The 26,259-nt window shown below is 37.0% G+C and overlaps 2 protein-coding genes, 2 non-coding genes and 2 pseudogenes across 4 annotated transcripts; 4 read left to right on the forward strand and 2 right to left on the reverse strand.

Annotated features, from left to right (window-relative positions):
- The first annotated feature begins 1,148 nt into the window (after positions 1 to 1,148).
- Positions 1,149 to 2,506, forward strand: LOC132050916 (glucan endo-1,3-beta-glucosidase, acidic-like). The gene has a single exon (XM_059442251.1). The coding sequence runs from the start codon at positions 1,180 to 1,182 to the stop codon at positions 2,320 to 2,322; it is 1,143 nt and encodes a 380-aa protein (XP_059298234.1). The 5' UTR covers positions 1,149 to 1,179; the 3' UTR covers positions 2,323 to 2,506.
- Positions 2,507 to 2,714: 208 nt separating this feature from the next.
- Positions 2,715 to 17,223, forward strand: LOC132048663 (histone deacetylase HDT1-like; annotated as a pseudogene).
- Positions 17,224 to 18,453: 1,230 nt separating this feature from the next.
- TRNAL-UAA (transfer RNA leucine (anticodon UAA)) lies at positions 18,454 to 18,536 on the forward strand. The gene has a single exon. It is a non-coding gene; the product is annotated as a tRNA-Leu (tRNA).
- Positions 18,537 to 18,810: 274 nt separating this feature from the next.
- On the forward strand, positions 18,811 to 18,891 carry TRNAL-AAG (transfer RNA leucine (anticodon AAG)). Its single transcript has one exon. It is a non-coding gene; the product is annotated as a tRNA-Leu (tRNA).
- A 333-nt stretch (positions 18,892 to 19,224) lies between these two features.
- On the reverse strand, positions 19,225 to 21,537 carry LOC132050917 (subtilisin-like protease; annotated as a pseudogene).
- Positions 21,538 to 22,287: 750 nt separating this feature from the next.
- Positions 22,288 to 24,880, reverse strand: LOC132050918 (cytochrome P450 76A1-like). Its single transcript, XM_059442252.1, has 2 exons — positions 23,868 to 24,880; positions 22,288 to 23,195 (listed from the first exon to the last, which is right to left on the reverse strand). The coding sequence occupies exons 1-2, from the start codon at positions 24,783 to 24,785 to the stop codon at positions 22,578 to 22,580; spliced, it is 1,536 nt and encodes a 511-aa protein (XP_059298235.1). The 5' UTR covers positions 24,786 to 24,880; the 3' UTR covers positions 22,288 to 22,577.
- Positions 24,881 to 26,259: the final 1,379 nt, after the last annotated feature.

Genomic DNA, 26,259 nt, shown 5'->3' on the forward strand with positions numbered 1-26,259 from the left:
GATCCTAAATCAAAACAATTTATAATTTCGGAGACCAAAAAAATATGGAATAGTGACTTTATCTGGTATATAATCATTTTCTAAATGAATTCATGCAAAAAAACTTAATCAGATGCCCATACTAATTAACATCCGAATGAAATTAGAGGCATCTCCACGTCTATCGAATCTTAGATGACATATGTAGCTCAAGTCAAATTATGAAGGATGTTTGGGTTCAATAACCTTATATGCACGAACCAATTACTCGATCCACACTAATTTCCCGTTCTTGTTGAACATCTATATCACCAACTCACACCTCCAACTACTTTAGCTCTTATACTATGACTTCTAATATGTATCATATTCCAATAACAATTATATCTCACTCATGTATCCCTCAAGCCAAAACCAATTTGAACTTCTCATCCACGGTTACAACCCTATTCTATTACAATTAGTTATTTCCAGTAATTTCCTTTTCTTATAACTTCTTGTGAAAATTAATAAAAATAATTAAAGGCATAAAAGTCAATCAAAAATTATTCGTGCTTTTAATGTGGGGAAAATTTCAATAATGTATAATCTAGCACACAAAATTACATCTCGTAGCCATATTTTTAAATTACACCTGCATAACCACCTTTTCACAATATACAACATTAGACAGCAATATACAACTTTATACATATGAAGTAGACAATATATCAACCTTGTATAAAAGTGTATATAATAATGTATCGAGTGTATAATAATGTATAAGAGGTGTTTATATCCAAGAAAATTCAATTGTATACAACAATTTACAGCATTTTTTCAATTGTATTATCACTTCTGTTATATCCAAGGTACCCCAGCTTGATGGAATCACATTTATAAGCTTTTGAATTGAGGGTACGAATTAGGCCATTTTAGATAATATTACAAATATGAGCTATTTCAGGTAATTATTTCTCCTAAATAGTCATAGAGGTTATTTTCCCTTTAATATGTGTAGATAAATAGATGTAGACGTCTAAATAACCAAACATTGAGAAATATGCATATATTGTAGGGTAGCATGCGAAACATAGTATAATAGCGCCCCCTCTCTAAATTACTTCCATTGTAAAACCGTTATCAACGATCTCAACAAACACACACACACCCCCAGCTGGATAAAGTAAGCAACAAACAACACACACACACACACATTCCATGAAGATGGTTCTCTCTTTCTTCATACTCTCTCTCTTAATGGTCCCTTCATCCTCCACCAGCACCACCACTATAGGCATTACCTACTCCCCCGGAACGAACTCCCCACCACCAGAGCATGTCGTAACAGCCCTTCAGTCACTCAAAATCCCATCAGTCCGACTCCTTAATCCAACTCCAAGTTTAATCAGAGCATTTTCCTACTCCAACATCTCCCTCCTCTTAACCGTACCAAATCATCTCGTCACTTCATTTGCTTCCAATCGTTCCTCAGCTACTCTCTGGCTTTACAACATTGTTCTTCCCTTTCATCCACGTGCTAAGATTTCACTCATTTCAGTTGGTTCCGACGTTATTTCCAGCGTTGTTTCTCCTGATCCTTCAACTGTCTTAGTCCCCGCCATGCAAAACTTGCACCACGCGTTGGTTGACCTGGGAATACGTACTGTTTCGGTTTCCACTACTTTCTCATTCATTAACGTGATTACCACCGCGTTTCCTCCTTCCTCAGCTGAATTCCAGGACCCTGTGAACAAGCTTGTTATAAGTCCTGTACTTGAGTTTCTTGAGGAAACTAACTCATCTATGCTTATGAATGTGTACCCTTACAATGTGTATCAATTACATGGAGAGATACCAGTTGGTTTCGCTTTGTTTGAGGAAACCCCGTTTAACTTCCGTGATGATGTTGTTACAGGTGTTCGGTATCATAACTTGTTTGATATGATGGTTGATTCGGTTATTGCTGCTATGGCGGTTTCAGGTTACGAGAATGTTCCCCTGATTTTGACAGAAACAGGGTGGCCAAGTAATGATGATGATGAGACCATGAAGATGTATGCTGAGAAGTATTTACAGGGCCTGATTTCACATTTGAAATCTGGACTTGGAACTCCACTCAGGAAACAAGGCGTTACTGAGGCTTACATTTACCAGTTGTTTGATGACACCAACAATTTGACTTCTAATACTCAAGGTGGTGAAACAGTGCAGTACTGGGGAGTCATGTACAGTACTAACATGACCATGAAGTACAACATCAATTTTAACAATGCTCAACACAATTCCAGAATGCTTCCAGATCTACTTGTTGTTCCCTCAATCTATTTTCTTTACCACTTGTTGTTCTGGATAGTTGATTGACTAGTAGTGGAAAAGTCTTAGATGTTAATAATTCATTGCCTAGCTAGAGGGGAAAAACAACGTCTATGGTTCTTGCTTAAACTCCAAATTGGTCTGATGATTGTAAATCGGCTTAATGTTTTTCTTCTGATGATATGATATAACCACTGGTTACATAGATATCGAATTTACTGGTTCTTGCTTCTATTGTCCGTACAAATCTGTTTGCAAGCTTAAGTTGTTGTATGAGTTTTTACTCTCACAAGTACCTGAGCACTGTAGTGGGAGATTACATGAAAATTGCAACCTCACTTGTTGTCTTATTATTATTTTTTTTTTATAAAAAAAAAAAAAAGAAAAGAAAAGAAAAGAAAAAACCTAGAGTTCTCTCTCTACCTTTTATCATATCAACAATGGAATTTTGGGGTACAAACTCTTTCTCTTTTCTCTGTTTATCCTTTAATTATTTTGATAATCTGTGTTGCTCGATGACTGTTTCGTTTATATTTTGTTAGATTTTATTGATTGATAATTTGTTTCGCCATTTTATTCGCCTTTTGATCTTTATGTGATTCTGGTTAGACTTGTCTGAATGTCGAGACCCGTGTCCTTATTCAAATGTTGTACAAATGTATGCACATTGGGAAATTTTCAAACATAAACAGCCCAACATAAAATATTGCGCCACGTAGCGAATATGCAATGTTATACAACATTATACCTGGGGAAAGCATTATACTTAATGTATAATCAACCTCGTACAAAAGTTTATGATAGTGTATAAAAGGTGTATACACAAATATGTGCTAAACCGGGTAACAAAGTCAAGATATGGGCTACATGGCGTAATTATTTTCTTCCACTAGACATAGAGCGTAATTTTCTCTGCATTCTTTTGTTATTTACTGTTTTGTGATAGCTTCCGGGACTATGTATTTTTCTGCCAGTTCAGTATTTTTCATCATCGATATGGTAGAGAGTGATAATCTAAATAGGTAGAAAATGTTTGTGCTGTAGTGCAATGTTGCCTATAAATGATATGTTACACCATGCTACGGCATCAAAGTGAGTAGGACGGTAGGTACATGCATGATGATCCTGTTCTTTAGTGTTAACAATAAAAAAGATGGTTCTTTAGTGTTCCAAAGTGGGTAGGTACATTTCACTGCTTGTCTGTTGGAGAGCAAATTTAAATTAATGGTACAATGTTTTTGTTGTTTGCTTTTTTGTGAAAGCTTCCCCGACTACGCATTTTTGTTAGGGTTCTAAATTTTTCATCCCCGGCATTGTTGTAGTGAAATGCTGCCTATATATGATATGTTAGACTCTGCTGTGGATCGAAGTTATAGCCTGTAGGTACATGGTGATCCTGAAATATGTTTTTTTTTTTTTTTTTTAATGTGTCAGATTGGGCATAAATTCTTTCATCAACCTGTCCTTTTGGGTTCAGTTTCCATGCCTCTATATAAGGAGGTATGGGGGTATTTGATTTAGCTCTTTCGGAATCAAAGATTTTCTTGGAATCCCAGAAATGATTTCTCAAGTTCTTGATGCAAAGAACCCTCAATTTTAATTTTTATATTTGGAGTTACCTTCATATGCTATACTTTGATGACCGCGTGTCATCTTGATATTATTATAGCTCAAGAACCAGGACATCAGAAGTTCTTTTGGATATCATATGCAATTTGAATGTACCTTTGTGCATCTACTTTTGTATAATAACTGTATCATAAACGATATCGTTCATTTATGTGTGTTCTGCTTTTGATACTTCATCCATAGTGTGTTTGGTTCCCTCTTTATATTGGAAATATACGGGAAGCTGTTCTAAATTTACTTAAATTGAGGTGCGGAGGTGAAAAGTGGACAACCTTTATCTGTACAGCCTGGAGATGACATGGTTTTGCATCTTTCACAGGTATTTTAAGGTGTCACTCGAATTTGATTTGGCAAATTCATTTGCAATAGCTAGTACCTTGTAGGCATCTCCTTTTAGTATCCTATCAATGTACTCTTTTTGTAGGCATCTCTTGGTAAGGCGAAAAATGTTAAGGGATCAGAACCTGTATGCTTGTCTGTGACTATTGATGGAAAGAAGCTTGTTCTTGGAACACTCATCTCAGACAAGCTGCCTCAACAACTTTTTGACCTGGTGTTTGATAAAGACTTTGAACTGTCACACAACTGGAAAAATGGTAGTGTCTACTTTTTTGGATACAAGGCCGCCAACCCATTCGAGTAATATCCTTTTCATTGTCTGTTAACTTCTATCTCTTGTTGAAATGGACTTTACTACCTTTCTACAATACCCTTCCTTTCCATTAAAAGGAGGTATATTTTTCAAATCTTTTTTTTTTTTTTTTTTTTTTTGTTTCCTTGACTACAGTTCTGTGTGACACTGAGGAGGATGAAGAAGAAGATGAAGATGGTAAGTAAAAATCTTCTTTGTTTGAGAATATTTAAGTTTCGATGGATTAAGCGATGGCGTTATTGATATTTTATTGTGTGCAGAGTCTGATGAGGAAATACCCCTTACTATTGCAAACGCTGGTACAGAATTATCGATTACGATTATATAGTCGTTCTTTTGAATCTACCATACATTTTAGCTCTAAAGTATTGCCTACCTGTCTAACAGGAAAGCCTGAAGCTAAGGCTACTGCAAAGGATTCTGCTTCAGCTAAGCAGAAGGTGAAGGTTGCGGAACCTAGTAAAGGTGAGCAGTGATGACGATGATTTGTCTGATGATGAAGATGATTCTGAGATGGGGTAGTTATGGTTGTCTAATATATGTTTAGTGCTTTATAGTATTGGAATAACATATGTTATCATTAAAGGCTCTTAGATGTCTACGGCAAGCACAAAAAACATCTCGTACTTGTTTGAGCTTGTTCAACAATTTCCAGTCGTTGTTTGAATATGTTCTTCAACCTGTGGTAAATGAGTGATCTTCAAGATGTAATTCTTTAAGATTTTGAGCTTTGTCAGCTTCACTAAAGTTGTGTTTGGACTTGGGTTTTGGAAGAATATGATTTGCATTTGGTATTTAGAACACTGTTGGTTTAAAACAAGTGGTGTTGGAAAACAAATTTTCAACAATATTTTCTTTGATAAGGGTGTGGGAAAACAATTTTTTGACAAAGATATCACTGTATTGGAGCATCATTATCTAGATGTCGTTTATCATTGTTAGCAGTCTTTTATATTTATCCTTATGTCGTTTATGCTTATCTCTTAGCTTTATCCTTTAGTATAGATTAGTTTCTAGAGTTCTCTTTTAGTTAGAATAGTATTCTTAGGAACAACGTGTATTTAAGCTCATTCAAACATTCAATAATACACACAGTTTTTCCATAGCTTCTTCAAGCTCTTATATGGTATCACAGCCAACACAACTCTAACGAGTACGATCCAATTTTTTTTCCCTCTCCAACATACTCAGATGGGTACCAACGGCAACAACAACAATTTCAGAGTTGTCAATGCTGACAACACAACCGGCACCAACATCATTATTCAGTTTAATCCTGCTTCCCAATTACCCATCAAACTCAGCGGTGGTCATAACTTTGCCACCTGGAAAGCTCAATTTTCCATGCTTATGTATGGCTACAATCTTTTGGGTCATCTTGATGGGACCACTCCGGCCCCGAGTTGCACTATCCTTGGCACAAACATATCTCCCAATCCTGCTTTTTTACCTTGGTTCCGTTAGGACCAACTCATTCAGAACGCCCTTATGGCCTCTGTTGAACCCACCATTGCCTCCACTGTTGCTGCAGCCGACTCGGCTAAAACGGCTTGTGACACCTTGCATACCACCTATGCAAATAGGTCTCAAACCAGGGTCTTCAGCCTGCATGATCAACTTGCCCGCATCACTAAAGACACTCGCTCCATCACCGAATACCTTCAAACTATTCGGTCCCTCTCAGATGAGTTAGCCACTGCGGGTGCCCCTGTGTCCAACGCCGAACTCATCGTCAAAGTACCTCGCAGTCCAGGCCCCGAGTTTCGTGAGATCTCGCCGCCATTCGTGCACGTGACACAAATGTCACCTATGAGGAATTGTTTGAAAAGTTTTGGATCATGAACTCTTCCTTCGTCACGAGGATGCTAAGAAACTATCCAAGCCCCATCACACCGGCAATTGCCACAAATACAAATTATCGCAACAATCGCAGTAACAATGATTTCCAGAACGGGCGCTAGAATTCACGCTCTAACACTCAACCACGGATGCCCAAACACGAGCCCAAATGTGTTCGTCGCCAACTATGTAACAGGATTGACCACACCGCAATGTTTGCCGCTCTAAATCCCACGATCACCTTCAAAGCCTTCGCCAACTATCCGCCGGATTCAATGCTTCCACCAACCCTTGGGTAGTCGACTCAGGAGCCACTTACCACATCACAACGGAGCCGCACAACCTAAAATCGTATAGCGGTAACGAGGACGTCTCCATGGGTGATGGTAACAAAATTCCCATTTCACACACTGGTTCTACTCAATTAAATGCATCAAATAATGTTTTTAAACTAATCGACACTTTGTGTGCCCCATCCATTAAACGCAAGCTTCTCTCTGTTTCCAAATTTTGTCAAGATAACCTAAAGTCTATTGAATTTTTCCCCTTTGATTTTTTTGTGAAGGATCTGAAAACGCGCAAACCGTTGGTGCACGGCCGGAACAACAATGGACTGTATGAGTGGCCTGTCTCACATCCCCAAGCTCACATGTCCGTCTCATCCACTCCCCTCACCACTTGGCATCAACGACTGGGTTACCCCCACTCTAGAGTTCTTAGGTTTATTTTAAATAAATTCTCGCTACCATTTCATGAGCGAGACAATTTTTCTCATTATAATTCCTGCTTATCTAATAAAGCCCATCGGTATCCATTTAGCCAATTAACTTTGTATAGCTCTAAACCGCTTCAAATTATTTTCAGTGATTTATGGGGGCCATCACCAGTTTTATCTCTCGACAAAAAATTGTATTACTATATTTTTGTTGATCAATATACCAAATACACTTGGCTTTACACTCTAAAGAATAGAAGTGAAGTTAAAGAACTTTTTCAAAAATTCCATCCTCTGATGGAAAAACACTTTGACACCAAAATTTGATCACTTTACACTGATGGCGGAGGAGAGTATAAAAGTCTTGATTCTTATCTCTCTCTTCACGGCATTGAACACCTTTCTACCCCACCCTATACGCCCCAATGAGTTGCCTTTGCGGAGCGGCGACATCGTCATATCATCGAAACTACAAGAACAATCTTACATGAGGCGTCTCTTCCACCCTAGTTTTGGTCTTTTGCGTGTCATCATGCTGTCTACCTCATTAACCGTTTGCCAACTTCTCAGTTAGATAATCAATCCCCGTTCCACCGATTACTTGGAAAACCACCTGATTACAGTTCCCTGCGAATTTTTGGTTGCTTATGCTATCCATGGCTTAAATCCTACTCCAAAAATAAACTCGAACCCAGATCCACACCATGTGTCTATCTCGGATTCTCATTATCCCACCATTGTCACTAGTGTTTTGATCCAAATACTTCTAAGGTTTATTTATCCCGCGATGTAGGATTTGTTGAGAATAATTTTCCTTTTAAAACTTTGTTCTCCAATATTACATTTAAGCATTCTAACTTGGAATGGACTGATACTACAATTACTAATTCTTGCAAAATCCCCCCTCCCCTTCCCATTATTCCAGTTCTGCCCCAACCCCTCAATATTGACGTACCCAAGCAAAATATTGTGTCCAAATCCACCGCGTCTTCTCCAGCAGTCCCCTCCTCCAACTCTACCTCGCAGCCTAAGTTTTTCGAGTCTCTCCATTTATGATGAAACAATTTCAGAGCCTTTGCAGACTTCTTCTTCGGGTAAGACTCTTTCTCCCTTTCCTACTACAATTCCTAATTCCCATAACCTAAGTTTCAGTCCATCCCCAATTTTACCCTCATCTATACAACCCCAATCCCCACCTATAAATACGCCCACACCCATAGCCAAACCTATAACCAGTTCCACAACCCCACTCTTAGTATATCAACGTAGAAATCCTCCCCCATTACCATCTATGGCTTCACGCCAACCTGCCCCAGAACTGCTGCCAGAACTGGCCCCATTCCCGCCTCACTGTCCGTCTCCCACAAACCGTGTTGTCACTAGGTCCCAGAACAACATCAGCAAACCTAAACAAATCTTTGATTACCTAGCCAACTTGACCCCCATTATCACACCCAATACTGTGAAACAAGCACAAAAATACCCCGAGTGGTGCGAACCGATGAAACACGAACTTGATGCTTTGATGAAAAACCGGGCTTGGGAACTTGTTCCACATGATCCCTCTAAAAATATTGTGGCTTGCAAGTGGCTTTTCAGGATCAAAAGGAAAGCAGATGGTTCCGTTGATCGCTACAAGGCGAGGCTGGTTGTGAAGGGCTTTACTCAGAGACCCCGAATTGACTTTCATGCTACTTTCAGCCCTGTTGTCAAACCTACCACAGTGCGCATCATCTTGTCCATTGCTCTTCGCTTTCACTGGCCGCTTCGTCAACTTGACGTCAATAATGCCTTCCTTCAAGGCGACCTTGATGAGGAAGTGTACATGATGCAGCCTCCCGGATTTGCAGACAAGGTAACTCCTTCTCACATGTGTAAGCTGCGCAAGGCCATTTATGGCCTGAAACAAGCACCTCGAGCTTGGTACACCGCGCTTAAGGGTCATCTGCTCTCAATGGGCTTCATCAAGACAGAATCTGATAGCTCTTTATTTGTTCGACATGGTCTCGGCGATATCACGTTCCTTCTGGTTTATGTTGACCACATCATCGTCACTGGCAGCAACACTACTAGTGTGAATCATGTTATTTCCTCTCTTGCTGCTCGGTTCTCGATAAAAGACCTTGGGAATCTCATATTTTTCCTGGGTGTTGAGGTCATTCGGACCCCCCGGCTTTGTGCTCTCACAAGCTAACTATGTCAACGAAATCCTGAATGACGAACTCATGTCTGATTGCAAAAGTGCCAAAACTCCTATGAGTGCAACCGAGGTGCTCAAACGCGATGATGGAGCTAAGTTGACAGACAGTACTCGTTATCGTCGAGTTATTGGCAAGCTCCAATACCTCTCTTTCACCAGGCCGGACATAACTTATGCTGTTAATAAGCTCTCTCAATTTATGCAAGCACCATCTGAACTTCACTGGAAAGCTGTCAAAAGAGTGCTCAGATATCTTTATGGTACAAGCGAATTTGGCCTCCGTGTATCTCCGGATGTCGATCTCAATCTCCATATATACTCTGCTACCGATTGGGCTGGTGATCTCGATGACAGGTGCTCCACCTCTGGGTATATACTGTTTCTTGGCCAAAACCCAATTAGTTGGTGCTCACGAAAGCAACGGACTGTAGCTCGCTCTTCCACAGAGGCTGAATATAGAGCTGTGGCCCATGCCCTTGCTGAAACACTCTGGGTGCACAACTTGCTGATTGAGTTGCGTCTAAAGCCACTGGAAGTTCCGACAATTTATTGTGACAACCACTACTAAAAAAAATTGGATTTTCCGACAAAAAAAAATGGCAATTTCCGACCTCATGAGGTCGGTTTTGGGCAAAAAACGACCTCAAAATTGGGTCGGAAAATAGTGGGTCGGAATTATTACCGACCTCATGAGGTCGCAAAAAACCGACCTCATGAGGTCGGTAATGTTTTTTTAGTCGGGTATTAATTAAATAAAATACCGACCTCATTAGGTCGGTAAATTAAATTAATAATATAATGATATGAGTTTACCGACCTCCTGAGGTCGGTAATTTGTAATTTTTGGAAATTTTTTTCAGAAAACCGACCTCATGAGGTCGGTAATTTGCTATTTCTATAGATAATTTTGCAGAAAACCGACCTCATGAGGTCGGTAATTTGCAATTTCTAGATAATTTTGCAGAAAACCGACCTCATGAGGTCGGTAATTTGCAGTTTTTGGGAATATTTTGCATAAAACCGACCTCATGAGATCGGTAATTTGCAATTTCTGGGAATATTATGCATAAAACCGACCTCATGAGGTCGGTAATTTGCAATTTCTTGGAAAATTTTACAGAAAACCGACCTCATGAGGTCGGTATTCTGCAAAAAAATTGGTAGGATCCAGCTGCTATTCCAACTGCCCTCCTGTCAAGATGAAAACAATTTTATATTTAACTAAAACCAGCTCAAATAGCTGCCAACAATTCACCAAACTACAAAAAACATAAAACATTAAGCTACTTCAATAAACACATATATTACAACCAACAATACGTCAAATTCAATTCGAAACTACTTCAAAGTTGAATCAAAACGTCATTCAAACATTCCGAAGAGACATTAAGCTACTTCAACATTCACAAACATCTACACAACATTAAACTACTTCAACCTTTACAAACATTCACAAAACATTAAACTAGTAGATCTACACTAAGTTAGTCTACAACATTAGACTAAGTTAGTCTACAACATTAGACTACTTCACCTCTCGCAAACATCCACAAATCCACCACAATATTAACATTCAAACATTCCTTTGTGCGTTTAGGGAACCGGCGTCTCCTTAGCCTTCTTTGTTTTCTTACCCCTTTTTTCACCTGCCATCCATAAACTAATATATGTAAGTATCGCAAATATAAATTAATAGAAAAGGGACAGCTTCAAAATTTGTTTAAATAATTCACCTATTTAACTAAAATCAACGAACTACATAGTACAGATTATTTGAAAACAGACCAGTTACAAGTTAAATATGTTGAGCCGAAAAAAGAGTCTCCTGGTATCTCCGAACAAAAAACAGTATTGGAAGGAAGAACTTACTAAAAGCTGGATAAGACATGATGGAGTTGATTCAGGAACTTCTCACTACGCAAGTTGCTAATTCTAACACTGTTCAACATACAAATGATAGGTCATACTATGCAGCAAATGAAAAAATGCACTGGTATTGGTACTGGTTTTCTGCATCACTACAAAGCTGGTTTAAGCTTCAGTTTCTGCAGTTTTTTACCTGCGGTTTCTGTTGTTTTTAGCTGCTTCTTTCACATTTTAAACTGCAGTTTCTGCAATTTTTTTACCTGCAAAATTTTAGTCGCGCTTAAGCTTCAGTTTCTGCAGTTTCTCACCTGAGGTTTCTGTTGTTTTTAGCTGCTGCTTTCACATTTTAAACTGCAGTTTCTGCAATTTTTGACCTGCAAAATTTTTGTCGCGTTTAAGCTTCAGTTTCTGCAGTTTTTTACCTGCAGCTTTCGTTGTTTTTAGCCGCTGCTTTCACATTTTAAACTGCAGTTTCTGCAATTTTTTACCTGCAAAATGTGTTTTTTTGGGCATTTTAAGCTGCAATTGTTAAGCTGCATATTCCTCAATTTTTAGTTGTTATAGAATAGCTCCTTCTTTGCAGTTCCATTCATCATTTTGCTTCCACCCTTTAAGTTTATGTTGACAGAACTGTTAATTTTTTACGCTAACACTGATTTCTTTTTTCAGTTTTTCATACTCTGCTTGGCAATACAGGAAAACCACTGTAGTATATTTGATTACTTTAGGTAACACTGATCCTACTACTATGGGAAATGAAGTGATACAAAGGTGGTTGAATGTTGCAAGCTGGTTGTTGATATTGTTTGACATGAGATTATTGATATTTCCTCAAGCAGCTACATTTGATGGGAAGCAGGAATTATGCTGTTCAGATAGGACTATTAAGGGTATTGCTACTGGTTTTCTATTGATTTTTTGGGAGATGAATTAAGGCAGATAAGGTGGACATGGAGAAGCTTTAACACTTACAACAGGCAATATTTGAGAAGTTATGCTACATGGAGAATGAAACAAATCCTGCTGGTGTTCTTGAAAATGGATGTTAGAGATGGGATGGAAGGAAGACTATATCACCATGCTCAAATCCTTTGGGAGGAGAGTATGGTGATAATTTTTTACCCTAACTCTGGTTTCTTTTTTGCAGGTTTGTTTTTAGCATGGAAACACAAAGATATCAGGAAAACAGCAATTTTGAAGCCTGTGTGTATCACTGATCTTACTCACCTGGGAAAGGATTTGGTACAAGCTGGTTTCAAATTTGAGGTCATGCTGTTCCTTTTGGAAGATGATAATTTTGCAACATATATATCACTGAAGGAGGCAAGGAATACAAGCAACACTAAGAAGGATCATAACTCAGTAAAAATACCAAGATTGTTGGCCAAATTGTGCATCAAGAGTGCACACTTGGGACACTGTTTGGCCATAGCAATTACAGGAATTTTCAAGCTGGTGAAGACAACAGTTGATCATCACACTGGTTTTCACAGATTGCAGGACTTACAAATGCTACAGATAGCAGCAGCTCACTTGTACTGTTGCTGGCCTTCTCAGATATGCATCAGACCAATTTTGCTGGTTTTCACTAAGTACTGTGCAAAGTCACAAGGAAAGATGCAGAGCAAAAGTCCTGGTTTTGCTGGTTTTCACTAAGTACTTTGCATGTTTTTTTATTACATGCACATCTAAGAGACACTATCAGATCAACGATTAATAAAAAAACGAAGAAAAACACACACAAGTACGACTGCTCAAGCACAAGAAGTGGAAAATAACATCAAGCAATAGAGTGCTTTTAAATGATGAGCATTGAACTCAATAACTGCTTTACTGATCCAAATATAAAAGAATAGACAAATTTACCTCTTTATTTATTGCTTCTATTTTTGCTTTGACATTTCTTGCAATCTTCCCAACTTCATCTATATCTTTCTCCATCCACTTCCTCATAGCTGGGAAACAAGTAAAAAAACACTTTCTTGAGAGCTTGTGGTTAGCAGGCTACAGATTATCAAGAAACAAACAGTTGGCAGATATATATGAACTTATCCATGTTAATATTTCACAAGTGCATTATAGTCCACTAGGCATACTGGTGTTTTTTTTTTTTAAAAGCAAAATCCAGAAGTTCTTTACAAATGTAGCCAAAAGGTTAATAATAAGAGCAAAATTAAACTAATGACAAAATTAAGACTTATCTTGTCTTAACTTGATACTACAAATTGCCAAAGAATTAACTAGTAAAAATTGAAAATTAAAATAAATAAAGTAATACTGAGCATTATTGAAGGTACAAGATGTGCATGTGAGAAAATAAACAAACATGGAATGTGAACAGATCAAGTTCTTACTCATCATTATCAAATGTTGGAACATTATATAGATAAAGGAGTATCCATGACTTCTTATAATTAGGCTCTTTTGGATAATTGCAAAAGGATGAGAATTAATCCTTGTGTTTGGACAGTATATTCATTCTCTAAACCTGGTTCATACAATGGTATGCAAATGCTTTAGGATGTTGAAGGACTTTATCACTTTCCATCTTGCTGAGGGTAATTCCATTTATCATCTCAGATAGGAAACTATATTTTTCATTTTAAATGATACTTTACCACGCTTCGTAGATCTTAAATTTGCAAAACTTTCTGTAGTGTACTGTGGAGTCGTAGGAAATTGAAAGGGGATATGGAATTACTTCTGTTAGTTTGAAAACCAACACTTTATCAGTGTTTAGGTTTTCATTTCTTTCCTGACTTAAGTTGCATTAATAACTGCTGAAGCTGAGTCAGAATTCATAATTATATATGGTGTAAAGCCTTCAAAGTTGATCTTCAACCATATTTGTATATGCAAAAGTAAAGTACAAATATTCTATGATTTGATTACAAATTGTACCTAATCATAATTCAAACAAGATGAAAGCTATTCCGAGTTCTTATTTAACTTTAAGTGACTCAAGGTGCTTCATGCTCAAACATTAGTCCAGGGAATATAGCTTCTACTTGTAATGAGTTTTCACATTCTACCGGTGCATCTTGTGTGGGTATGTGTATATAGTACTTTGGGCACTATATATATATATATATATATATATATATCTGATCTGCTCCAACCTTTGTAGTTGGACTGGTGACAAGGCCTTGAAAGAGCTACAAGAAGCCAATGTGACAAAGCAGTGCTTTCCCATTTTACAAAAGGCAGAGAATAGACGACGAGTATCGTGAAGTTGTAGAGCGAAGGGTGATAACAGGTTTGGATCCCACATTTTACAACAGAAATATAACTTGTCAATGTCTGAATTTCCATATGTTGATCTAATATGTGGTTTTATGATGTATTAATCTCACAATTGAACAGTCACTGGAACTAGACCAGATGAGGAGGTGAGTGCAATGTCTTGTCAATGATAATCCTGGTCAACGAGATTTTTTTTTTCTTTCTAATGTTTATTTTAATCATCATGTTAGACAATCAACAACCTGATAGAAACCGGAAGCAGTGAACAAATCTTCCAGAATGCTATCCAAGGAATGGGACGTGGACAACTACCTCTTACTACTTCATTCTACTGTAATTTTCTCTTTTGACTTTCACAATTTGGGACTTAATTTATGTGTGCATCCACTTCTGAAGTCTTTCTCTTTGTTTATTGTCAACATATTACTTCATGAGCCATGAGGTACATATAAAATGTAGAGGAAGCATGGTTTCTGTGTCAATAAATTAAATTCTTATTTTCTTGTTAAACTAGCAGAAATAGTACCAACTGAGCTCATTTGAAAAGAAAGAAAGCATACCTCAAATGGTTGGCTGTGGACGGCAACGGCGGTACTGGGTAGAGACGGCGGCGACGGTGACTGGCAAGCGGTGACGGTGACTGGAAGGCGGCGATGGTGACTGGCGGGCGGGTTATTAGGGTTAGAGATTTAGGGGAGAGAAAAGGTGAGAGGAAAGAGAGAGAAAGTGGAAAGATGAAGGGTACGCATACGTTTAAGTGGGTCTGTATTTTTTATTTATTTGACTAATTATACCGACCTCATGAGGTTGGTATGTATAATTATTTTATAATTTTATTTCTAATTTAAAAGAATACGGGGCCCCACGGAGGTCGGTTTATTAAAAATTATTTAAAAATTATTTTTAATAAACCGACCCCACGTGAATACGTATTCTTTTTTAAATTAAAAATAAAATTATTATATTTAGCATCAAATAAATTTCCGACCTACTGAGGTCGGTACATTACGTTTGTCAAATTTTGGTACAATATTACCGACCTCATGAGGTCGGTTTATTTTCAAAAAAATTAAAAAATAAATATTACGACTTTACCGACCTCATGAGGTCGGTTATTTTCCGACCTCAACTGAGGTCGGTTTTTTGAGGTCGGGAAATACTGTTTTTTTAGTAGTGAACATTGGTGTCACCTTCTTGAGTAAGAACCCTGTCCTTCATGGTCGTATGAAACATGTTGAGGTGGATTTCCACTTTGTGCGCAAGAATGTTGAACACAACAGAGTTCGCATAGTCCATGTCCATGGTGCTGACCAGCTAGCTGATACCCTCACCAAAGCACTTGCCAAACCAGCGTTCGACGCAACTTGTTCAAGCTAGGCTTAGCAACACCTCGCCTAACTTGAGGGGGGGGGCATATTGGAGCATCATTATCTAGATGTCGTTTATCATTGTTAGGAGTCTTTTATATTCATCCTTATGTCGTTTATGCTTATCTCTTAGCTTTATCCTTTAGTATAGATTAGTCTCTAGAGTTCTCTTTTAGTTAGAATAGTATTCTTAGGAACAACGTGTATTTAAGCTCATTCAAACATTCAATAATACACACAGTTTTTCCATAGCTTCTTCAAGCTCTTATACACTGAAGTCTCAAATCTCAAGTATTTTAGACACTTTCATCCATGTAAAAATTAATGGATATCTTTGATTTGCCACTAACCATATTTTCGTAGCCAAAAACAAATACTATTTGGTTCTTATAAACAAAGGCGGACGTGAAATTTTCAGATTTGAGCCATTGTTTTTGCCAAGATAATAGCAGTCAAACTATTTATCAGATTGTTTATGTCTTGAATGCTATGTTGCATGCTGAAATGGCAGAACCCTGCATCTGAGTTGAGCCAGGTCATCTTCTAGTCCATGCAACTAATCTAACTTGTTCCTTTAGGGGCTCTGAAGCATTAACCACAATGCAAAGGAAGTTTTCTTTGGTGTAATATATTTTCCATTGTTCTGTATTATTGAGTATTCTCTCTATTCAGGATGAAGATGATAGTGATCAAGATCAGTCTGATGAGAGTGAGGAGGAGACACCAAAGGAGGTAGCTCGAAGTTATTGGTCTCTTCTCTTTTCTACTGTATTTCTTGAGCAGGAAGGTGGGTTAACACTACCTAGTCCAAACTTTTTTTAGGCTGAACCGAGCAAGAAAAGACCTGCAGATTCAGCTACAACATCACCTACTCCCGATAAAAAGGCAAAATTTGTAACTCCTCAAAAGACTGGTTAATTTTTGTCCTTGGTTAATGCTTTCACTTAATGTTGGATATGGATTGTCTAATTTTGGACTGTCTGGTGTTTTCCTTTTGATTTGCATGAGAAGATTAGACCAAAAACTTAATTTAAGTGTTGATTCCTTGGGAATAAGAAACTTGTTCTAATCTTCATTATTTAAAAAAGGATATTAAACGCTTACAAAAGCAAGTGGCTCATTTTTTGCATCTTTACTCAAGTTAAAGATGGGATTAGGTTATCTTTTTCCTGAGAATTTTGTTTTGGGAGGTTTAGATGCCTCATCCCCCAAAGCAGGCTGGTAAGAGTCCTGGAAACAAGCCAAACCAGACTCCAAAACCTGGCGGATCTCTTGCCTGCAAGGCATGCAACAAGTAACTTACAATGCCAGCTTTAACTATGTTTGGAGCATTAGGTTCTCCCGAATCTCCATTCATGTACTACTCCTTGCAGGACATTTGGTTCTGAAAATGCTTTTGGAATCTCACTCAAAAGCTAAGCACAGTGCGGGAAAGTAAATAGGAACAGAAATGCCTGGCTGGAGATGTGGTTTGGTTTTGTCGACGTTGGAGGGAATGATAATCAGAAGAGAGTGTTAGCTAGTAGAATACCTTTTGTTGGTTGACCCTAATGTAAAGCAAGAGTTAGGTCCAATGTTGCTACTTATACGGTATTCTGTATGAAGAGGAACTATCTCTGGGTGCTAGTTAAGGTTTATTTTGATTTTTTACTCTTATGTTGGTTTGTATTCGATATAAATTAATGGTTGGTTACCTATTGGTATTTTGGAATGAGCTTGGCTTGTTTGCTGCTCGACAGACTTCCTGCATCTGCAGAGCATGTTATTGCGTGTAACTTTATTTCTTGATATTTTATATGAAGTAATTCTGCAAGATGCTTTAATATTATTACTTTTTTTTACAAAAAAAAAAAAACTTTGATTTAACAATGTTTATATTTATTAAGAATACCAGTGCAGCTAAATGAAAAGTTTTAAGTTAAAGAGTTTTCAAATATAAAAAGATTCCACTATTTTTTGAGCAATTATAAAGGAAATTAGTGTTACAAAGTAAAATAGGAGTAGCTACCACATGAAATTGGTCGACTAATCTGTTTTTCTTTCTTTATTTATTTGTTGGTTTCCAAATTTTTCTAAATAGAAAAGGCATACTTTCCACTATTGACACTTTCTATTCATACCGAAATAAATCATATAGAAGAAGTCTCCACTTTGAATCGCGTTTAAGTAGTAATTTCTTATTTTCTTTTAGTATTTTCAGGTGGTCAATAAGATAAAGTCCAAGCTTCAGATCATATCCTAATTCAAATAATCCATAGATAATACATGAAACAAATTAAGCTCAGAAATGTCTATTATTTGGCACCAAACAAAAGTCATATTTCATGAAACAAGGTATTAAAAGGCCAATAAACCAACCCAAATAATAATAAAATATAAAATGCAAAACGCATTACTGAAATATATAATCTTTCAAAGTTTAATCTCATTTATTTTTGTCAGTTGAAAAAGCTCATTACTAAAATTGTTGAAGAGATGAAATACAACCATAGTATATCTTTTGATCAAAGGTTTTGAAGAGATGAAATATAACTAAAGTATATCTGGGAAAATCAAAATCCTATCGAAGATAAGCAAATGAAGAGTTTCCAAAAAATTCTCGTAAAATTGAGAATGGTTTCAGGCAAGACATATTTAATAAATAATGTTTCACACAATTCAACCATCAGCTGGTTTGCCCGAGAGGTTAAGGGGGAAGACTTAAGATCTTCTGCACATAAGTGCGCATGGGTTCGAACCCCATAGCCAGCACCACATTTTCTTCTTTTTGTCTAAAACTTTACTTTATACTTTCATTTGTACTCTTTTGCTAATGAATTGCTTCCCAAATCTATATAGGCACCATATTAGGAGGTTCCAAGCTGCTTATTTTGTTCTTTTTATTTTGTATTTATCTCTTGTCAAGTATTTTGATTACTTTTCAATCTTCTTTACTTCTCGTAACTTCTCCTTGGCTCAGACTATTTTAGATCTAAAAAAAGTTTAGTAGATCAATATAATGTACATATAAATCACCGAATAGGTTGTTGAGATGGCCGAGTTGGTCTAAGGCGCCAGATTAAGGTTCTGGTCCGAAAGGGCGTGGGTTCAAATCCCACTCTCAACATTAAATTTTTGTAATGGGTTCAAAAATTAATTAGAGACAAAAACACTTTTTAATTCCTTTAAAATTAATTAACCAAAACACTTTTTAATTAAGGAATTAATTCTAGGGTCCATTTTCAGGTGTTTACTCTATACTTCAGATAAAAGACAGTATATATAGTTTAAACTTAATTTGAATTCCTTTACTTGAATACTAATTAACGAGTAGCTAAAGAGAAAAAATGATGGTTCTTTAATTAATTGTTACTTCTCCATTATTTCTTTTCCATTTTTAAGGACAATTTTTTTTCACATAACAAACCCCTCCCCCTTTCCAAAAGAATCACATAAAAACACATTGGAATTTGTCTAAATTATAATGAAAAAGTCATCTCCTATAACAAATCCGATCAATTAAATCACCATAATATGCTTGCTTCTATGGGACTTCTAACAGAATGCCTAGCAGAAGACCAAATTATGTATCCTTGGGAATGTCCTGTAAGATCTAACGACTTAACTGTTACATTATATGACGCCTTCTGATTCAACGCTGTAAACTTCAAGATTTTAGGATTAACAGTCACCTCGACACCTTCGAGTCCAAACACTTTAACTGTATAAGTTGAAATTGCTTCACCAACATTAGTCACAGTCCTCGTATACGTTTGAGCACTCGATTCCTTAGGAATAGAAAATGAAGGGTAGTTCAATTCCGATTGAGGTGTGGTTGACGTACAATGTACGTTCTTTTCCACAATGGCGTTGACTTGATCATCCGTATAGTTCAAGCCACATAAGTACGGGATGTAATCTTCGGGCTGGATATCGTAAATGAGTCCTGGATCATTTGCTCTTGATGGATTCACGTGTCCTGATCTAATTGTATGTAGATCAGCAGGTTCGAGTCTTTCGTCCTGAATTGGATGTTTTCCATGGTTGACGAGGTCAGCTGTGGTCATGATTGCGGATTTAATTGCAGCTGGAGACCAATCTGGATGTGCGCTTTTTAGCAATGCTGCAACTCCTGCAAGGTGAGGGCAAGACATTGACGTGCCAGAAATAATGTTAAACGTCGATGAAGATGAATATGTAGATGTTGTCGTGAGCCCTACAGAGGTTGGCCACGCTGCAAGGATATTAACTCCGGGCCCAATAATGTCGGGCTTTAGTATGCTCGGGGTTATCATAGATGGTCCCCTAGAAGAAAAGTAAGCAACCGTTGGCGCGTGCTTATCTCCAATTCTTGTTCCCTTGAACGATATAGTTGCAACTGGTGTTGATGTTGATTTCATATAGTTTATGATCTTTTGTCCATCGTTGTAACTAACATGTGTCGCGGGAAGGACATCGTGATCTGAAAATGTTGTATAGCCACGATCTTTTAGGTTCATGAGGATCATGGCAGCACCACCCGCATTTTTCACTACTCCTCTTTTTTCTGTTTTAGACGAGAAACCGCTTGTATCACACAACACTATTTTACCCTTTACATAACTTGTATTCAACAATTCACAAGAATCACCATTCACGAGTGGTAACAATTTTCGTGAAAAATTCGTTGGTTGGAAGGCTGATTCGCCCTCATACTTTGCTCCGTTACCCAAAACTGCCACCGCGCTTATCTTTCTATCCGCTGTGCTAGCACCAACAGTGAGAATCCACGGGGCTCCATTTATCACACTACCTTTTTCCGGTCCACTATTTCCGCCCGAGCAACTTACAAAAATACCCTTTGCCATTGCGCTATATGCGCCAATTGCTATATTATCATCATATAAAGGCGCAGTCTGTTGATCCGAGTGAAATGGAAATCACATCCACACCATCTTCAATTGCAGCATCAAGACCAGCTAAGATATTGTATTCTAGACAATCTACATAACAGACTTTGTACATGGCCACATGGGCCCGAGGCGCAACGCCAACAGCAGTGCCATTAGCCTGACCAAAAAAACTGGCACCATCCACAAAGTTCCCCGCTGCTGTGCTTGAAGTATGGGTCCCGTGTCCATCCTCGTCTGAAGGGGACATATCCGGTTGCGCAAAATTTCTTGCTCCGATAAGCTTCTTGTTACAATAAGTTGTAACATTGAATTCACATTTGCCTTTCCATTTATCAGGTGGAGAAGGCATTCCATTATCATTAAATGAAGGATGTTGGGGAGCAATTCCAGAATCTAATACACCAATAATCACACCTTTACCTGAATGTGATGAATTCCACAAGCCAACATTCTGGTGCAAGCCAAGGAAACTTGGACTGTGTGTGGTGTGCATTTGAAATACCCGTTGGGGACGTGCAGACACAAAACCGGGCTTCTTTTCCATTTCTTTCACTTCGTCTGATGACAACATAGCAGCAAAACCGTTGAACACATGGCGATAAGAATATAAAATGCGCGATGAATGATTGGAATTTGTTGTAGGCAAGAATGATTGATGCCAGAGATGTAAATCATTCGAATTAGAGAAAACTTGACCATTAGGAAACTCAAGACGTACTATATAAGTTTCTAAATCGCTTTGCTTAGTGAAATGGTCATAACCAAATGTTCTTGATGAATGAAACAGGATTAAGCACATAAAGGTAGAAATGAGTTTCAGATCCATGTTTTTTAGGTGAGTATTATCACATCTAGCAAGATGTGCATATATAATGCAGTTCAATTCAATATGTAATCTGTACTGATTACATTTTATGGACGTTCCAAAACTTGGTTTAATTACATTACCAAATAAACTTATTACAGTATGAACATTCTTAATTTATACTCCTATGTGATGTACACAATCTTGATTGGATCATATTTAGTTTATTACGTATTATGGTCAGTAATTCAATTCTTTATCAAATATCTATATTAGCTTATTCAAACAGGAACTTGATTTGGAAAAAGAATTATTCTGATGGTAATCCATAATTAATAAGTTGACTGAACAGATATTTTTTTTGACTGAACAGATACATAAATAAGAATAATATAGTACTAAGAATTACAAGGACAGAAATCCTATGAATTCTTAGAAAGTCATTGATTTAATAGTTTAGAATTTTGTTTGCTTGAAGTTACAGTTCCTTAATGTTCGTTATGGATGTATCCTAACAAATGTTAATAATCTCAATTCGTTTAATATTTTTTGACCAAATAACCAAATAAACACTATTCCACTGAATTTCATCTAGACACCTCAGCACGATTAAAACAAGAGTTTGGAGTGGATACATGAATTGGCAATGGTAAATGAAATGACAGATTTTAAAAAGACAAAAAGTCTGAAGTAAAGTTGTAAAATTCAAAGCAGGTAAGACTATATAGAGATTAAAAACAAGTTAGAAAGAAACAATAAAGTTGAGTGACTTTTTAGGTGAAATATTAACAATTAAGTGACTTTCTAGGTGAAATATCAACAACAGACAATAATAATAATCATTCTTGCCTACAACAAATTCATTCCTGGAGAACAACAACGAACAATAATAACAATTATGCCTCAATTTCAAGTAAGTTGAGGTCAATTATATGAATTACTACACTCCATGTCGCTTCATTTAAGGGCATTGAAGTCCACTATGTGAATTCTCACTTTCCACATTGCTTCGTCTTAAGGCCGTCTACAATATTAGTTAGGTAGAACACTCCTACCAGAGGGAGAAAATGGCTAGTATTATCTAAGTCTTTCTTTACTCATTACTAAAATCTAAAATCATAGAGTTCTGTTTTTCTTCTTTGGAATTGCTTTCAATGGCTTTAATTTTCTGACAGTCACACCCATTCTATCTTGTGTATCCAAAGCCTCATCAAGGACAGAACAATCAATCTTCCAATCAAATTCATGCAACAATGATCCGAGTACCAGATGCAACATCCGATGAGCTAGTGGAATTCCAGCACAAATTCTTCTCCCAGCACCAAACGGAATAAACTCAAAATTCTGACCCTTGTATTCAGTTTTCGAATCCAAGAACCTTTCTGGCTTAAAATCGAAAGGGTCTTTCCAACACTCGGGATCTCTTCCAATTGCCCAAACGTTCACGAAAACTTGTGTGCCTTTGGGGATATGATACCCCATGAATTCAGTTTCTTGAATTGCCTTTCTTGGGACTAAAAATGGAATTGGAGGGTGCAATCTTAAGGTTTCTTTTACAACAGCTTGCAAATACTTGAGATTATTGATGACAGCTTCTTCGAATTTCTTGGTATCTCCAACAACCTCGGACAGCTCGGTTTTAACCCTGTCCATTGCTTCTGGATTGCACAATAGTTCAGTCATTGCCCATTCTATACTACTGCTGGTTGTCTCTGAACCAGCTAAAAATATTTCCTGCATCACCGATTAATATAAGAGTTTAAGTCACGTATACTGACAGTGTATAGAGGTTCTTTATATAATTAAGTTGACATGCAACAAGAAATAACTTTCACAGCAAGTTTAATATTGTTGTCCTATAAAAAATAGAGTAGTAATCTGTTAAAGCAGACTAGATTGCACGGTAAAAATTCTTTACCCCAAAGTATATATAACTTCGATTTCAGCTATAAACATCGAAGTGCATGTTACTCCTCCCTCACAAAATAAAGTGGAAATCAAGAAGCATTTACTCACTTCAGACATTTGCAACCTAATTCGCTTGAACTGACGGTTGGAAAACCAGTCGGCATTCTTGGCAGAGATGGAGCCACGATTTGAAGTTTATGTGTTCTGAACTGTCATCGAACTCAAAGCTGATCTTAGTTACTCGCTTCAACATTAAATATATATACATATTTAATAAATTTTCCAATACAAATACATGATCTACCTCCCCCTGTCTACGAACTATTGTGATTGAGAAAATAATTAAGTAAAATACTTATCTTCAAACTTTACAATATTATTCTGATAGTTCAGAGACGATCATAGGATCATATAAAGACCTCACTCAATTTGTTTATCTCCTAAATTAAGAAAGAAAGAAATATGACAGTGTTTGTTATATGTAAAATGCAAAATTACCAGAATAATCAAGATGAGTTCTCGGTCTGATAGCTTCTCTGGTTCATCCTTCCCCTTGCCTTCATATTCCAGCAAAACTTCCAAGAAATCCTTCTTCTTTTCTCCAGTCCTTTCCCTTTCTTCGAACCGCTCCTTCAAAAAGCCCGATACAATTTCAATCGTTTTTCCAAGCCCGCGATCCATCTTCCTCCTCAAACCTTGAGGATCCATCCATCTCATCCAAGGAAATACATCCACAATGTTCTGGTGTCCAGAACATTCCATTAACCCCACCATCGCCGCGAAAAATTCAGACCCCTTCTCAGATTTTGGATCCACTAATTCGCGCGATAACAACAATTTCCCTAACATGTTAAACGAGGCAAGAAACACGAATTTCGCCACGTGAATTCCTCCGGAGGAGTTAACTTCTCTGTTTTTTATCCATTCGATTAAATCATCGATACATTTCCTACGAACATCCACTGTCTCATTGATCCGTTTGTTTACTAACATTTGAACGGTCATGATTCGTTTCATGATCCGCCAGTAAGTACCATAAGGTGCTAAAGCCACAGAGCCTTTATAAAAACCGTGTGATTTCATCACTTCGGTTACTGACCTCTCCGCGAAAGCCACGTCATGCTTCTTGAAGAACTCTGCAGCGGCTTCCGCAGAGAGAATAACCATAGTGTTAATCGAGCCGAGCTTTAACCAAACTACTGGACCATATTTTTGTTTTAGACCAAATAGTGTCTTGTGTGGCTCGTTGCCAAGTTCGAACATGTTGCCAAACACGGGCCACCCTCGTGGCCCGGGTGGCAATAACCGACGATTGATGTTTGATCTTCGCCGGTGAGAGTGTAGGAGAAAACATAATGGCAATAGTATAGTAGCAATACACCAAAAGATAATGACATAGTCCCAAGCCCACTCCATGAATTCAATTCAATAATATGCTGAATATTGTTGACTAGATTTGCTTGCTTTTTCCTTTTTTCGACAATTCCACTCTTTAAATGGAGTAAGTAGTAGGTGGTGACAAGTAATAAACATATTTATATCTTCAATTTATTAAAGCGAGAGATATTTTCAACTAAAAGAGCAAGCTGTTGTAGAAAATTATATTTTCAACATACTCCTCGAGTGAGGATCTAATTAAATTATTAACGAAGCTGTGCAAGTTTCATTTTGATCCATATCATGTTGAATAGTGTGATCATCTTATTTAGAAGTTTAAACTATTAGAAACATACACATTGTTTACTTAATTATATCTTTAACTCAACTTAACTATCTCATTGATAAATCAGACCGGCAAACAAATGTCGGAATTGAATAACAAACGGTAAGGTTCTCTTCACCTTTTATTAGCTCTTAACTATCAAAATAAGATTTTGATTTTAATGATATCTACGTAGATTTAGCAAGCAATTTTTTTTGTAACTATGAACTTTTATTAATGACCAAGAAGACTTTACTAAACTATAGTCTAGCTATCCCATTTTTTTAAAACAAGGAACTAAAAAAAGGAATTTAAAATATGGTAGCACGCCAACTCCTCAGATATTCTGTCGGCATTAATAGTTGTCTTGGCAACTAATCAACGAATTTAATAAAATGCAGATACAGCATAGTAGAATTATTGGAAACAGCTAAGCTTTGTATATCTACATAAATACAGGGGACCTTTTCTTAATCATTAAAAGTTATATCTTAACTAGTGATTGGAAAAAAAGTAAGAATATAAAAGTTATATACTGTACCTGCATCAGCATTGGAATAGACGACCCTTGAGACCGGGCATTGTTGATGAAAAGTCAAAAAACAAATTAATTATATATTGCATGATTATCTGTTATAAAAGACAAATATTTGATTAAGGAATACTTTCATAATTGGTAGGAATATACCGTTTTTCTGCAATCGGCAGCTATGTGTTGCGAATATTAATAGAATCTAATTGGTCTAAATTTACTGAACTATAAAATAGTAATGAGATAGATGATACCAATATCAAAATAGATATTACATAGGATAGTAAGGGGAGTACATCAAATATTTGGGAGAGGTGTTTGATTTATAAAGTAAAATTAAAGGGGAAAAAGATTTTCATGAAACTTTGAATTTATGGTATACGATAAAAGGTTTTAAAAAGTTTTGATAAATGCAGTAAGTTATTCTTTACAACTTGTGTACTGTGTAAATTTTCCTTTAATCGTGACTTTTAATTTTTGTGGTGGCAAAATTAGCCTATAAAAATATGACGCTTCCAACTCGTTCAAGTTTGAGCTGGTTATTGACCTGCCCATTTATTAGCTCAACCCATTTTACAACAACTCATTTCAGCACATCTAAAAATTGGATTGATATATAGTCCAGATTGGATTGATATAGCCCAAATTAATCAATA

The sequence above is a fragment of the Lycium ferocissimum genome, chromosome 3 (assembly GCF_029784015.1).
Source record: "Lycium ferocissimum isolate CSIRO_LF1 chromosome 3, AGI_CSIRO_Lferr_CH_V1, whole genome shotgun sequence".
NCBI classification, from domain to species: Eukaryota; Viridiplantae; Streptophyta; class Magnoliopsida; order Solanales; family Solanaceae; genus Lycium; species Lycium ferocissimum.